Source organism: Macaca mulatta, chromosome 4 (genome assembly GCF_049350105.2).
Source record: "Macaca mulatta isolate MMU2019108-1 chromosome 4, T2T-MMU8v2.0, whole genome shotgun sequence".
NCBI lineage: Eukaryota > Metazoa > Chordata > Mammalia > Primates > Cercopithecidae > Macaca > Macaca mulatta.
In genome coordinates this window covers 152,359,208-152,372,928 of record NC_133409.1, presented here as the reverse complement: position 1 = coordinate 152,372,928, position 13,721 = coordinate 152,359,208, and the positions used below count along the sequence as shown (strand labels likewise).

General features: G+C 54.1%; 1 protein-coding gene across 6 annotated transcripts; it reads right to left on the bottom strand.

Moving 5' to 3' along the window:
• Positions 1-2,494: 2,494 nt before the first annotated feature.
• Positions 2,495-13,707, bottom strand: PPP1R18 (protein phosphatase 1 regulatory subunit 18). 6 transcript variants are annotated; one of them, XM_077998731.1, is made up of 5 exons: positions 13,249-13,389; positions 10,551-12,189; positions 7,878-7,907; positions 5,307-5,517; positions 2,495-3,394 (listed from the first exon to the last, which is right to left on the bottom strand). In XM_077998731.1, the coding sequence occupies exons 2-5, from the start codon at positions 12,159-12,161 to the stop codon at positions 3,375-3,377; spliced, it is 1,872 nt and encodes a 623-aa protein (XP_077854857.1). In that variant the 5' UTR covers positions 12,162-12,189; positions 13,249-13,389; the 3' UTR covers positions 2,495-3,374.
• Positions 13,708-13,721: the final 14 nt, after the last annotated feature.

The window sequence follows — 13,721 nt, the reverse complement described above, 5'->3', positions numbered from 1 at the left end:
CAACCTCCGCCTCCCAGGTTCAAGTGATTCTCCTGCCTCAGCCTCTGGAGTAGCTGGGATTACAGGCGCAATAGGCACGTGCCATCACGCCCTGCTTACTTTTGTATTTTTAGTAGAGACGGGATTTTACCATGTTGGTCAGGCTGGTCCCGAACTCCTGACCTCATGATCTGCCTGCCTCAGCCTCCCAAAGTGCTGGGATTACAGGTGTGAGCCACCGCGCCGGGCCTGAGACAGGAGAATCTCTTCAGCCCAGGAGCCAGAGATTGCAGTGAGCCGAGATCAGGCTCTCCAATCTAGGCGACAGACCAAGACTATGCCTCAAAAAAAAAAAAAAAAAAAAAAGCTGAATTTGTCTCTTGATGCTCTGCTGTCTGATTTGTTTGACCTTGCATCACACTTTTATGATTAATTGCAGTTACCAGGCATTACTGTTAGGAAATGAAACATTGTTCTTATTAATAGTCACAAGTGGATCTACATCACTGACTTTTTTTTTTTTTTTTTTTTTTTTTTGGAGAGGGAGTCTCAGAGTCTCACTCTGTCGCCCAGGCTGGAGTACAGTGGCGTGATCTTGGCCCACTGCAACCTCCACCTCTCAGGTTCAAGCGATTCTCCTGCCTCTGCTTCCTGAGTACCTGCGACTACAGGCACGTGCCACCACATCCAGCTAATTTTTTGTATTTTAGTAGAGACGGGGTTTCACCGTGTTGCCCAGGCTGGTCTCGAACTCCTCAGCTCAGGCAATCCACCCGCCTTGGCCTCCCAAAGTGTTAGGATTACAGGCGTGAGGCACCACGCCTGGCCTGACTTCTTGAATGCATTGTTTTCTGTTTCTGAGATGGACTGTGGGCACTCCTGGCATCTCAGAGCTTCCTAACTCTGTTTTCCTGGGTCACAACTGGAAACTTATTAAGACCTTTACCTAACAGGCTGCTAATATAATCATTCTGTTTCCTTCCCTTCCCAGACTTCCTCCCAACTGGCTGTCTTTTGACACTGGGCTCGTTCTCTTGCTAGTAAATTGAAACCCTTTGGCATATGCTTAAGATCAATTTGTCTGATACATTTTGTTTTATAGTAAAGGCCTGGAGCCTCCTCTGACCAGTCTGAGAGTAGCAACTTATAGTGGTAGAAGGACTCTAACTATTCAACCATATCTTTCTTAGCCTGGAGAGCTAACAACTAACAAATAAAAATACCTGATGAATAAAATATTGATGTTCCACATTTGTATAAGATACTCTTTGAAATGGGAAAATCCCGAATATCAACTATATGGGCACCAAAGCCATGCATTATCAAGGCTTTTTAAACCTTTTTTTTTTTTGAGATGGAATCTCGCTCTGTCGCCCAGGCTGGAGTGCAGTGGCGCGATCTCGGCTCACTGCAAGCTCCACCTCCTGGGTTCACGCCATTCTCTCGCCTCAGCCTCCTGAGTAACTGGGACTACAGGTGCCTGCCACCATGTCCGGCTAGCTTTTTGTATTTTTTTTTTTTTTTTTTTTTTTTTTTTGAGACGGAGTCTCGCTCTGTAGCCCAGGCTGGAGTGCAGTGGCCGGATCTCAGCTCACTGCAAGCTCCGCCTCCCGGGTTCAGGCCATTCTCCAGCCTCAGCCGCCCGAGTAGCTGGGACTACAGGCGCTGCCACCTCGCCCGGCTATTTTTTGTATTTCTTAGTAGAGACGGGGTTTCACTGTGTTAGCCAGGATGGTCTCGATCTCCTGACCTCGTGATCCGCCCATCTCGGCCTCCCAAAGTGCTGGGATTACAGGCTTGAGCCACCGCGCCCGGCCTGCTTTTTGTATTTTTTTGTATTTTTAGTAGAGATGGGGTTTCACCGTGTTAGCCAGGATGGTCTCGATCTCCTGACCTCATGATCCACCTGCCTCGGCCTCCCAAAGTGCTGGGATTACAGGCGTAAGCCACTGCGCCCAGTGATATAAAATCCATTGTCTTTCAGAGAACCTTTTCCAGGAAACCGACTCTTGTACATAGTTACTTCATTTTGCAGTAATTTCAGATTTACTATTCATAGCCCCAACTCTTGAAGTACATATCCCTGGATTAGCCACATGGGTTGTGTGTCATATACTACCTAGCTGCCTGCATGGCGCAGGCTTCTAAATCCTAGAATCCTTCAACTCGAAGTGTCCTCTGCAATATTTTAACCCTTTTCTTCTATTCATTCGTTGTCATTCATTCTAGAAATAATTTCGTGTCTACTAGTTGACAGGTATGGGATGTTGCAGTGAACCCAGCTGATGTAGTCAGTCCTCATGGCACTTCCAGTCTAGTGGACACTTCAACTGCCCTTTCTCATGTCACCTGCTTGTCCTGCGTGAAACCCATGCGCAGCTTCCCAGACCCCTTTTGACATGTCAGTGCCGAGTTCCTGGTTCATCCCCCATCATTTTCCTCTCCCCCAGCCACCAGAACCTCCCCTCACATACTCGTGTTTTTTTTTTTTTTTTCTAAAGGAGAAGCAGACGAGTTGGAGAGAACTCCATTTTATTATGGAAAGTTAAAAAACAAAACAAAACAAGACAGGCAATTGATAAAGGCGGCACAATGGGGGAGGAGAGGTGAGGGGTCTCCTTAGCCACCCGACACCATCTCAATTCAGTTCAATTGTGAACCACTAGGAGAAACAGAATTAAATAAGTATCAACAGGTACAGAGTTAAGATTTCCAGCCTTCCCTCTTGGGGAAAACTAAGGCAAAGTAATACTGAGAAAAAGTGGAGGAAGCCACACCTTCAGGTCACTCCAATGAGAAGACTGGAGGGGAGAGAGGAAAGAATTCCACGCAGACACAGCAAGTAAGCGTGGCTTGTAAACCTGGGACTTTGGCAGGTGGGGCTGGGAGCTGGTGGAATTTGTAAACCAGGCTGTGGTCAAGGAGGAGGCAGGAGCTGTAAACAAAGGGGCAGTGACCTAGGAAATGAGGGAGATGTGCCTATAAATGGAGTGGGCTCTGGGCCTCGAGAGACATGAGTGCTTAAATCCCAAGAGTCCCCACGGGATGGTGGGGAGGAAGGCTGTGGGGAGAGTGTACCCTGCCATGGAGGGCAGGTGCTCCATCTCCACCCTCCAGGGAGTTCTGTGCTCCTTCTCAGCACTTGGCGCTCACTCTTAGATCACCCAGGATGTACCAGCACGTTTAACCCCACCCACACCAGGGACTTTGGATTAGGGTAGAAATTGGGCAATTGGCTCTGCCCCCAGAAACAGGGTGGGGAAAGCAAGTTACAAGATGTTGGTTGTTGCCCTTCCCTGCCAGGCTCATTATCAGGGTCTGCTGCCCTGAATCTTCCGGGATCCAGGATCTTCAGTTATAAGAAGGAAGGAGGTATATCCCTATGTTGAAGATGGTCACCGCCGGCAGGACTCATCTGTGGGAGAGGGGGCAATAATGACAGAGAATGAGTGAGAGCCTCTGCCTTCTGCCCACCCTTCCCCCACACACAAATTGAAGGGCAGTTGGCATGCAGGAAGTCCTATAATATCTTCCACATCTAAAGCACGTTACCATCAGTAACCACATCCATCACTCATTTAGCTCGGATTTTGTGCCAAGCATCCTCATAACTGTTTAATGTCACCATAACTCCAGGAGAGATTAAGTAATTTGATATCCAGCTGTGGCTCTTGGTGCTTCACAAAAACTACTTAATCTTGGCCTGGAGCCCCTGTAATCTGAGCAATTTAGGAGGCTGAGGCGGGAGGATCACTTGAAGTCAGGAGTTCAAGACCAGCCTGGCCAACATGGGGGAACCCTGTCTCTACTAAAAATATAAAAACTAGCCAGGTGTGATGGTACACATCTGTAATCCCAGCTACTTGAGAGACTGAGGCATGAGAATCGCTTGAACTTGGGAGGCAGAGGTTGCAGTGAGCCAAGATTGTGCCACTGCACTCCAGTCTGGGCGACAGAGGGAGACGCTATCTCAAAATAAATAAATAAATTAATTAATTAAATAAAATAAATTACTTAATCTTTTCTACAACTCTAGGAGGTAGTTTTTGGTTTCTGTTTTTTTGAGACGGAATTTCACTCTGTAGCCCAGGCTGGAGTGCAGTGGCATCATTTCCGCTCACTGCAACCTCTGCTTCCCAGCTTCAAGTGATTCTCCTGCCTCAGACTCCCGAGTAGCAGGGATTGCAGGTGTCCACCTCCATGCCTAGCTAATTTTTGTATTTTTAGTAGAGATGGGTTTTCACTATGTTGGCCAGGCCGGTCTTGAACTTCTGACCTTGAGTGATCCACCTGCCTCAGCCTCCCAAAGTGCTGGAATTACAGGCGTGAGCCACCGTGTCTGGCCTGTTTGTTTCTTTCGAGACAGGGTCTTCCTCTATTGCCCAGGCTGGAGTGCAGTGGGTGGTGCAATATCGGCTCACTGCAGCCTCCAACTTCTGAGGTCAAACGATCCTCCCACCTCAGCCTCCCAAGTAGCTGGAACCACAGCTTTGCACTGCCACGCCTGGCTAATTCTTTTATTTTTATTTATTTATTTTTTTTAGAGATGGAGTCTCGCTCTGTTGTCCAGGCTGGAGTGCAGTGGGGTGATCTCGGCTCACTGCAAGCTCCGCCTCCCAGGTTCACACCATTCTCCTGCCTCAGCCTCCCAAGTAGCTGGGACTACAGGTGCCCACCACCACGCCCGGCTAATTTTTTTTTATTTTTAGTAGAGATGGAGTTTCACCGTGTTAGCCAGGATGGTCTCAGTCTCCTGACTTCATGATCCGCCCGCCTCGGCCTCTCAAAGTGCTGGGATTACAGGCGTGAGCCACCGTGCCTGGCCCACACCGGGATAATTTTTGTATTTTTTTGTAGAGACAGGATTTTGCCATGTTGCCCAGGGTGGTCTTGAACTCCTGGGCTCAAGCGATCCACCCGTCTTGGCTTCCCGAAGTGCTGGGATTACAGGCATGAGCCACAGGAGGTAGTTATTATTAACTTCATTTCATAAATAATAAACTAAAGCCAGATATCGGATGGTTTCCCTGAGATCACACAATTAAGAGACAAGCTGCAATTCCAACTCAGGCCTGTCGACCCACCCTGTGGTTTTGACCAGATTACGGTACTCAGGAAGAGTTCTCGTTTTGAAACTTGAAGACTCAATGTGTACTTCACTGCCCGGGACCTCAGTTTGCCCATCTATTGAAGGAGCAGGTTGGACCAGAGGACCACCAAGCCCCTTCCAAGCGCCTACATGCAATCCTCCCTCCTCTTCTCTCCTGGACCGCAGCGCCAGCTCTGACAGCAGGGGGCGCTCTCGAGCCGGCGGAGCCTCCGCTTACCCACAATCAGGGCCTTGGTGCGCAGCCCGCCCTGGAGCTCTGGCTGCAGCAGCAGCAGCTCTTCCTCATCCTCTTCGTCGTCGGGTTGGGCTGCTGGGGGGTTGGGGGCACTGGGGACCTCAGGCTCCGGGCCCAGCTCCTCCAGTACCGAACTCTCGGAGGGGTATTGGTACGTGGTCTCCAGGGCTGTCTCGCTGAAGGAGATCTTAAGCTGAAGGAGGGAGAAAAAGGGGGCAGGAGGCAAGGTCAGCAGGGGTGAGGCCCGTGGGGGTTGAGGGGGAGAAAGCGGGGGGGCGGGGGGGGGAGTCTGCAAGGGAGCAGGTGGGGCGGGGGAAAGGTGGGGGTGGGGGTTGGACTTAGGCGCCCCCCCTCACTCTCTCCCATCCACTCTGGGATCCAGTTTTCCTTTACACACTGGCTTTCCAATCCCAGAGTTTCCTTCTTCGATCATATAATTTCAAAACATCAGACTTTGCCCTGTAGGTTGGCAGGGGCTTGGGAGGCAGAAGTGAATAACATAAGACCAAGGTCCCTGCTCTTTCGAGTGTGGGAGGCAGAGGGGTAAAAAGAAATTAAAATACGTGGCGATTAGTCTTGTGATCAGAACCGAGTCTTTGGGCACCTTGGAGGCAATAGAGTAAACTTCCCAGAGGAGCCCAGCAGACTGGCCAGTGGGGAAAGAGTAAACTTCCCAGAGGAGCCCAGCAGACTGGCCAGTGGGGAAAGAACTGGCTGGGGAGCCAGTCTCAACCAAAACCATGGTTTTCATACCCACAGCCCCTTGCTGTCCTATGCGAAACCCAGGAGCCTGGGCACCTGTTCCCTCCCACTCCCCTCATTCCTCTCCTATCCATAGCAAAGGGGGTCTAGGGCCTGGGAAGAGATGGGAGATGAATAGAAAGGCCTAGAGGAACCAAGAGACTCCCACAACACACAGGGGAAAGATTAGCCGCTGACACCTTGAAAGGTTGGGGGAGATGACAAGGGCAGAAAGGAAAGTCCACACAAACCTGGGGTGGGGGCCCACAGTGTGCTCAAAGGGACAGGCGCAGAGACAAAATACCAGACAGGGCACAGAAAAATCACACTGTGCCAAAAGCAGGTGAGTCCCAGCTGTTCTCACTGCCTTTCTACCCTTCCCCTTTGCCCTCTTAAGAAGCTCAGGGGGAAGGGGCAGGGTGGGATTAAGTCTAGGAGCCAAAGGGATTAGGCAGACAGCAGGAGGATTCCATGTGGACTACTTGGAAAGGTCCAAATGATCTACTCAGGCCTTCCCTGGCATCTGTTTGGGAGGACTTGGGGCCAGTCGAACATCCCTGAGTCCCCAAATGGACTGAGGTATGAAAAGGGAGAAGCCAGAAGGGTGGCTGGGCAGGTGGTTGCTAAGAGCTGCATCAGATATGACACCAGTCGGGCACGGTGGCTCACGCCTGTAATCCCAGCACTTTGGGAGGCTGAGGCAGGATTATTTCTCGAGCCCAGGAGTTGGAGACAAGCCTGTGCAATAGAGTGACACTGTCTCTAAAAAAGAAAAAAAAAAAATCAGATATGACACCTGGGTCCCCATGGGAAAATGGAACTCGGGAACTGTGTATGTTACTCCTTGTTGGCTCCAAACCCCACATTGTCTCCCCATCTCACTTGGAGCAAAAAGTCTACTCGAGGCTGGGCGCGGTGGTTCATGCCTATAATCCCAGCATTTTGGGAGGCCGAGGCGGGCGGATCACAAGGTCAAGAGATTGAGACCATCCTGGTCAACATGGTGAAACCCGTCTCTACTAAAAATACAAAAAAATTAGCTGGGCATGGTGGCGTACGCCTGTAGTCCCAGCTACTCGGGAGGACAAGGCAGGAGAATCACTTGAACCCGGGAGGCGGAGGTTGCAGTGAGCCGAGATCACGCCAGTGCACTACAGCTTGGGCAACAGAGTGAGACTCCACCTCAAAAAAAAAAGTCTACTTGATTGCCCCAAAGGTGCCCAGAGCCTGACCAAAGCCTACAGGGTGCTCCCAATGTGCCACCCTCCCCTTGCCTCTCTGGCCTCTTCCTTCACTCCAGCCACACTGGCGTTGGTCCCTCCACGCACTCCCACCTCAGGACCAGAAAAGTACTAGCTATTCCTTCTGCCTAGAACACTCCCCTGAAATATCCCCATGGCTCTGACCCTCCTGATCACCCCATTTTGAAGTCTCCATATTCACTCCCCCTGCTTCCTGACCCTCTAAGTTCCACTGTTCTATTTTTTTTTTCATAGTCACTTACCACCTTCTAACTTCCTAGATAATTTACTAATTTATTATACTCGTGTCTGCTGTTGAAAGGAGCTTGGGGCCGGGCGCAGTGGCTCACACCTGTAATCCCAGCACTTTGGGAGGCCAAGACAGGGGGATTACTTGAGGTCAGGAGTTTGAGACCAGCCTGGCCAACATGGTGAAACCCCGTCTCTACTAAAAATACTAAAATTAGCTGGGCTTGGTGGTGTGCGCCTGTAGTTCCAGATGTTCAGGAGGCTGAGGATGGAGAATCACTTGAAGCCAGAAGGTGGAGGTTGTAGTGGGCCGAAATCTCACCATTGAACTCCAGGCTGGGAGACAGCAAGACTGTCTCAGAAAAAAAAAAAAAAAAAAGAAAAGAAAAAAGGAGCTTGAAAGTTGCTACAGTGCAAGAGTTTAGAGTTTGTTCAAACCTCAGATGAGGTGCCATCAGAGGACCAATGCTGGGGAAACAATCTGGGGGTGGTCCAGCCTATACATATTTGACCCCCCAGTTCATGTCTGTGGAACTGCTGGTACAATCTAGTTATAGCAGCCAGACTGCTTATATCCCAAGTTCTCAGAAGCGACCACTTAGTTTCTGTTACTGACAGATTTACCCACATTTCTGGGAACCCATTTTTGTTTTCTTCTCATATCCTCTTTTGGAATAATAACCTCTGTACTTTATTATCTATTCTGAAAAAGGACTTATTTTATTTGCTCTCGGTCTATGTTTGTATCTCCCCCCTACCCTGCCTCTCTCCTCACCCCCCACCAGCTTCTGACTGGACTTCTCAGGAATGCACAGCCTGCATGGGAGTGGGGGGGCGGGTAGAGAGAGGGTGACTCACTTGCTCCTCTCCCATCAGCTATATAAGGTCACAATAGGGCTGGTCTCTCAGCCCAGGAGGCCTCTGGGGTAGGGCACCAGCCACAGCCATCCCCTGGGCTCCAGTGGCAGGGCTGGGATTTCTCTCCTGATGGCAGGGATAAGTTTGATGGACTTAGCCTGCAAACGAGTTATTTAGGGAAGGTGAAGCGGGGGTTGGTGGCAGGGTCCTCCTATCTCCTATTCCTGAGCCAGTGTGTTGCAGCAGAGCTGGGACAAGGCACCCAGTCCCTGAAGAGCAGGGTGCTGAGAGTGGGGAGAGGGTGGAGGGTGAGGCATCTGGGTCAGAAGAACTCTGTGCTGCCTCTTCCCCACCCCCACCCAAGCAGTGGCTGCTTCCTTATTCTCTCACCACATCCTGAGCACAGCTCTGGCAGGCCCAGAGCCCAGGGTTCCCCACTCAGCCCCACCAGCCTTCCGGCCCCCACCCCAGGCTTCCTGTTTGGGCGATCTGCTTCCGGCTCCCCTGCTCTCTGGCCTAGGTATGGTCACCAGCATGGGTCCTGCCCTGCACTTGCTTCCTGGCTCCCCTGGGATGCTCCCTGGGCTTTGGGCCCCAAAGCTTCATGCTTCCCTCTGCTCATTCTTCCCCAGAGGCACAAGCCTCTCTCAGTAGGAAGTGACTTTTCTGAACACCTCACCCGGGTAGCATTTCCGGACTTCTGTTTTTTTCATCTGCCCAGCCCTGAGGGGAACAGGATGGTAGCAGTCAGAGGGCTGAGGGTAGGTTCCCAAGCACCATGGCTCAGGGGTGTGAACTTACGCTTCATGTGAAGATGAATTGGGCAATCAAATGAACCCCCCTCCACCCCAGGCTTAACCCATATCTTTAGTCCCTGTGGTTCCCCACTGACACTGAGGACACAAAAAAATCAAATCTGAGGATGTTAACACAGGGGATGAGAATGAGACTGGGCATCCCAGGCTCTGGGGAGATGTGTGTGACTGGAGGGACTTCCTAAGTCTGAGATGTCTGAGGTGGGACCTCTCTCTCGCCAGAGATTTTCAAGCTGGAAACAGGTGGGCGTGCACAGGGAAGAAATGAGGCCAGGGCCAGGGGGAGTTAGCCTAGCTGCCCCCACTTTCCTGCAGGTCTTTGTTGCAAGTCTAACCTCTGACCCTCTGCTGGCCTCAGCCCTGACCCCTATCCAGAACTCCCACTGTGCTCCCTGGCCAGTGCCTGCTCTCAAAACTGTCTCCAAATTCACTTCTCTCTTTCACTACCCTAAGGGGAGGGAGAGTCCAGGATGGCAGGAAGAGAGGGGAAAACCGAACCCTAAGCCAGTTCTTGGGAGGGAGGGGAAACCCAGGGAGGAAGGACGGGGGAGTGAGGGGCGGGAGTATTTTGGAAGAGGAGAAGGCTTTTCTTGTCCCAAGAGAGAAGGGAGCACTGTCTGAAGCAGTGGCCCAGCTGGGGGTGTGCAACCCCGAGGTCACCCACTTCAAATGGCCTCTCTGTGTCTCTCCCATGGGGCAGACTCAGGGTTCAAAAGCCTTCTCTCTGCTCTTTGGCCGGCCCAGTTCCATCTCCCCTCTCCCCTCCATCCTAAGATGTCCCTATTCAGCTCTGCCCTCTTTCCCATGGGGCAGTTGGACCTTCCTCCATTCACTTCTCCCTACAGTTTCTCCCTAGAACACAAACGCACCCCCTCCGCCACCCCAGGCTCCCTATCCCTTCTCCGCAGAAAAACTGCAAGTGCTTTCACCCTCGTGACGCTGCCCTCACTGATTCAAGCTTGTCAGTTTGGGCTTTCCCACTGGATGGGCTGGGGCGGGTCACACTCAGGAAAGGAAGGAAAGAAAAGGGGGCTGAAAATTCAGAGCCCAAGGGAAGGGAGAATGAGCAGCCGGGCACACCCTGAAAGAGACACACCCAGAGACGGCCTTTGCTGGGGCAGGATCTTTTGGGCTCAAAATGGAACAGGAGGGCTCTGAGAAGGAAGGGTGTATGTGCAGAGCGAGGAAGGGTGGTGGCAGGAATTAACAAGAAAGAAGAGAGGAAGACAAGAAAACAGGGGTATAAAAAAGAAATAAAGACCAGAGTCCAAAGAGAATTGACAAGTGGGCTTCTAAGAAGTCTGGCTTGGCTGCTTCCCTACCTGTTTGTGGTGTCTTTCGGGGGACCCCTTGGCAAGGCAGCTGCGGCTGAGACGGAGGTAGCCCCCCAGAACCAAGATCTCCTCGGCAGTTGGGTACCGCTTCTTCCCAGCTCCTGGGACTGCAGCATCAGCTGTGGCTGGAGAGGTTGGGGTGGCTGGGGTCGTAGGGGGCACAGACCGCCGGGGGTTGACGGTGAAGGTGTGTCCACTGCGGCGGGGGGCCCCCACCCCTGGCCCTGCCTTCACCCCATAGAACAGGCGGCTCATGAGGGGATCCCCAGGAGGTTGGGGGGCAGTTGGGGCTGGGGGTGGGGGAGACAGAGGGGCTGGTGGTGGGGGCTGGAGTTCCACTGCTTCCTCTTCCTGCTGTCTCAGGCCTCCAGTCCCAGCGTCCTCTGGTGGGAGGGGGGAGGGCACAGAGCAGCAGTTTTGCAGGGCTCTCAGAGGCCTGCCCTGAGCTCCCGCCTCCTCCTTCTCAGCCTCCCCTTCTCCAGCCTCCACACTAGGAGATTCCAGACGCTTCTCTGCTGACTCTGAAGGTTCTGGTTTCTGAGTTTGAGCCTCTATGTCCCTGGGTGTCCATTCTCGAGCCTTCCCGGAGTTCAGGGTCCATTTCCACCCTTCTGCTGGCTTCATGCCCCTCTCGCCATCTTCCACAGGCCTCTGCTCTGCTGCCTCCATTCCTGTGGAACTGCTGCCTTGGGCCTCCCTTGTCAGGGTCTCGGACAGCTCTGTAGTCTCTTCCGGAGCCACCCCTGGAACTGGCCACTCTTCTTTTCTGCCACATTTTTCCGAGTAGCCTTGTCTTTCTTCTCCTGACCTCAGCCTCCACTCTGTTGCCTCCAGTTGTACCAAACTCTGTTCCTGAGACTCTCTGGAGTCAGGTCTCCATTTATGGGCCTCTGTCAGGCCCAACTTCTGGTAGGCAGATTCCCCTGGGCTCAGTCTACTTTCCACCTCTTTTCTCCTGGGGCTTTGCTCTCGAGACTCTGCTAGTCTCAGACTCCGCTCTGGAGTTTCTCCAGGACTCAGCCTCCATTTCCATGGCTCTGACAGTCGGGAGCTCCTGTCTCCCACCTCTCCTGGGCTTTGCCTCCAGTCCCGAGCCTCCAGAGGCCTCAGGCTGGACTCTTGGGCTCCCCCTATCCCCAGTCTCCTCTCTCTGGTCTCCCTGGGACTTAGTCTCTCTTCTCTTGACTCTCTTCCCTTGGGGCTCTGATCCCGCATCTCCCCAGGGCTGGGTCTCCGCTCCCGGGCCTCCAGAGGCACAGGCTTTCTCTCTGCTAGCAGCTCTTCACTCCTTTGTTGCTGCTGCTGCTGCTGCTGCCGCTCCTGCCGGATGAATCGGTTCTGGTGCACTGGCCCAATAGCCTCCAGAAGGACCGAAGACTCATCTGGGTCTGGAGGGCCAGCCTCTGCAGTCCCCGGCACAGGGCTAGGCTCCCCAGGGGACAGCCCAAGCTTGGCCCGGCGGCGCTCCAGGAGCCCTCGCTTCCAGGCTGGCATCTGGGACAGGCGTTCCCGTTCTGCTTTCTCCCGGCCTCGAACGGACGCCTCCTCCTGCCGGCGCCTGGCTAGCAGCTGTAGCTTCCAGTCTGGGATGGTGGCCATGGTCGCCTTGAGGTGAGGGTAGGGAGCACTGGGGGCAGAGAACAGGAAGGAGAGGCTCCAGAGAGGCCCAGGGGGGAGACTGAGGGTGGGAGGAGAGGAAGTGGAGGGGGAGAGGTGGGACACAAAGCAGGGCAGGGGGGCTAAGGATGAGGACAGAGGGAAAGAGGGAAGGCAGAGAACTGGGGAAATGGAAAAAGTGAAGAGAAGTTGTGAGCCCAAGTTGGGGGTGGTGGGGGTGATGTGAGAGGAAGAGTCCAGATTGGAGGCAATGAGGGCAGGAGCCAGATGTGGCAGTCAGGGTTAATGCGTATTAAAGACAGTCTCTAGGATGTGAGACAGAGAGAGAAGGGCGAAAAGGAAAGTTGGTGTGAGGGAGAAGAGAGAAATGAGGCTGGGGTGAGGGGAATCTGGGTGCAGGCCAGACTGCCTCAGCGATACCCCAGGGAGACTAGTGTGGGAAGGAAGGACCAGGAATCCCTGGAAGGACCAGGAGGCAACGGGACCTGAGGGGGTGTTGGGGAGGCAAGGAGGAGCGGAAAGCGAAGAGGTCTAGGGGAGAAGGGAAACCAAGGAAGAGGGGAAAGGAGCGCGGCGGCAGCAACCCGGCGCGTCTCAGCGCGGGCCCCAAAGGTCCCGGCTCCCCTTCCAGCACCGCTCGGGCCACGCCTCTCCCCAGCCCCCACCCCTCTGCCCCGCACTCCGCCCCCGAGGCGGGTCGGGGGAAATACCCACCCCCGGGACTTTCGGAACCCGGGCGTCAGGGCTGCCAGCGCGTTCCCAGAACCCTGGCGTCCACCCCCACCCTGTCCCGTCACCACCGCCTGCCTCCCCCACCGGCTGCGCCACGCGACCCCAGAGTGCCGAGGGCCGGCTCCATGTCTCTTCTCCCCGGCGCCTGCAAGTCCTGTGCCCCGTCCCCGCTCTCATGGAGCCGTGACAGAGCCGGCAGTCTCCACCCCGCTCTGGACGCACAGACTGACAATCTCGGCACAAAGAGGAGACAGCCAAGATCCGGGCCAGGGATGGGAGCAAGGACCGGAGCGAGGAGACACCCACTCCCCAAGTCTGAGCCCCTCAGTCAACTCACACGCCGCAGGACCCCCGCGGGAGGGGGTGCCGAGGAGCCGGGCGTCCGGAGAGAGGAAGAGGAGGAGAGAGGGACCGAGGGAGATCCGGAGACTAGAGGGAGGGGAGGAGGGAAGGAGAGGAGGGAAGGAGAGGAGGGAAGGAGAGGAGGAGGGAAAGAGGCAGCAAAGGAGGTGGGACGGAGACAGAGACCAGGGGGCCGGGCGGGGGCGGCGACCGCTTTGTCTAAGGACAATGAGGAGAGGGATGGGGGCGCAGGGCGGAGCCGAGGAGGGGGCGGGGCCTAGCTCCCTCCCACCCCGCGTGGGACTCGCTCCGGGACTACCCTGTTCTTGTCCCAATCCCTGGCCCTCCGCTGTGTCCCCAGGGGCCCTCACCAGCTTCCCGCCCGGACACCCCAGGTGTCCAGATCCCTTCCCCCAGCTCGCCGACCCAGGGCGGTGGCCCGTGACTCAGGCCCCTCGTGGGACTTTG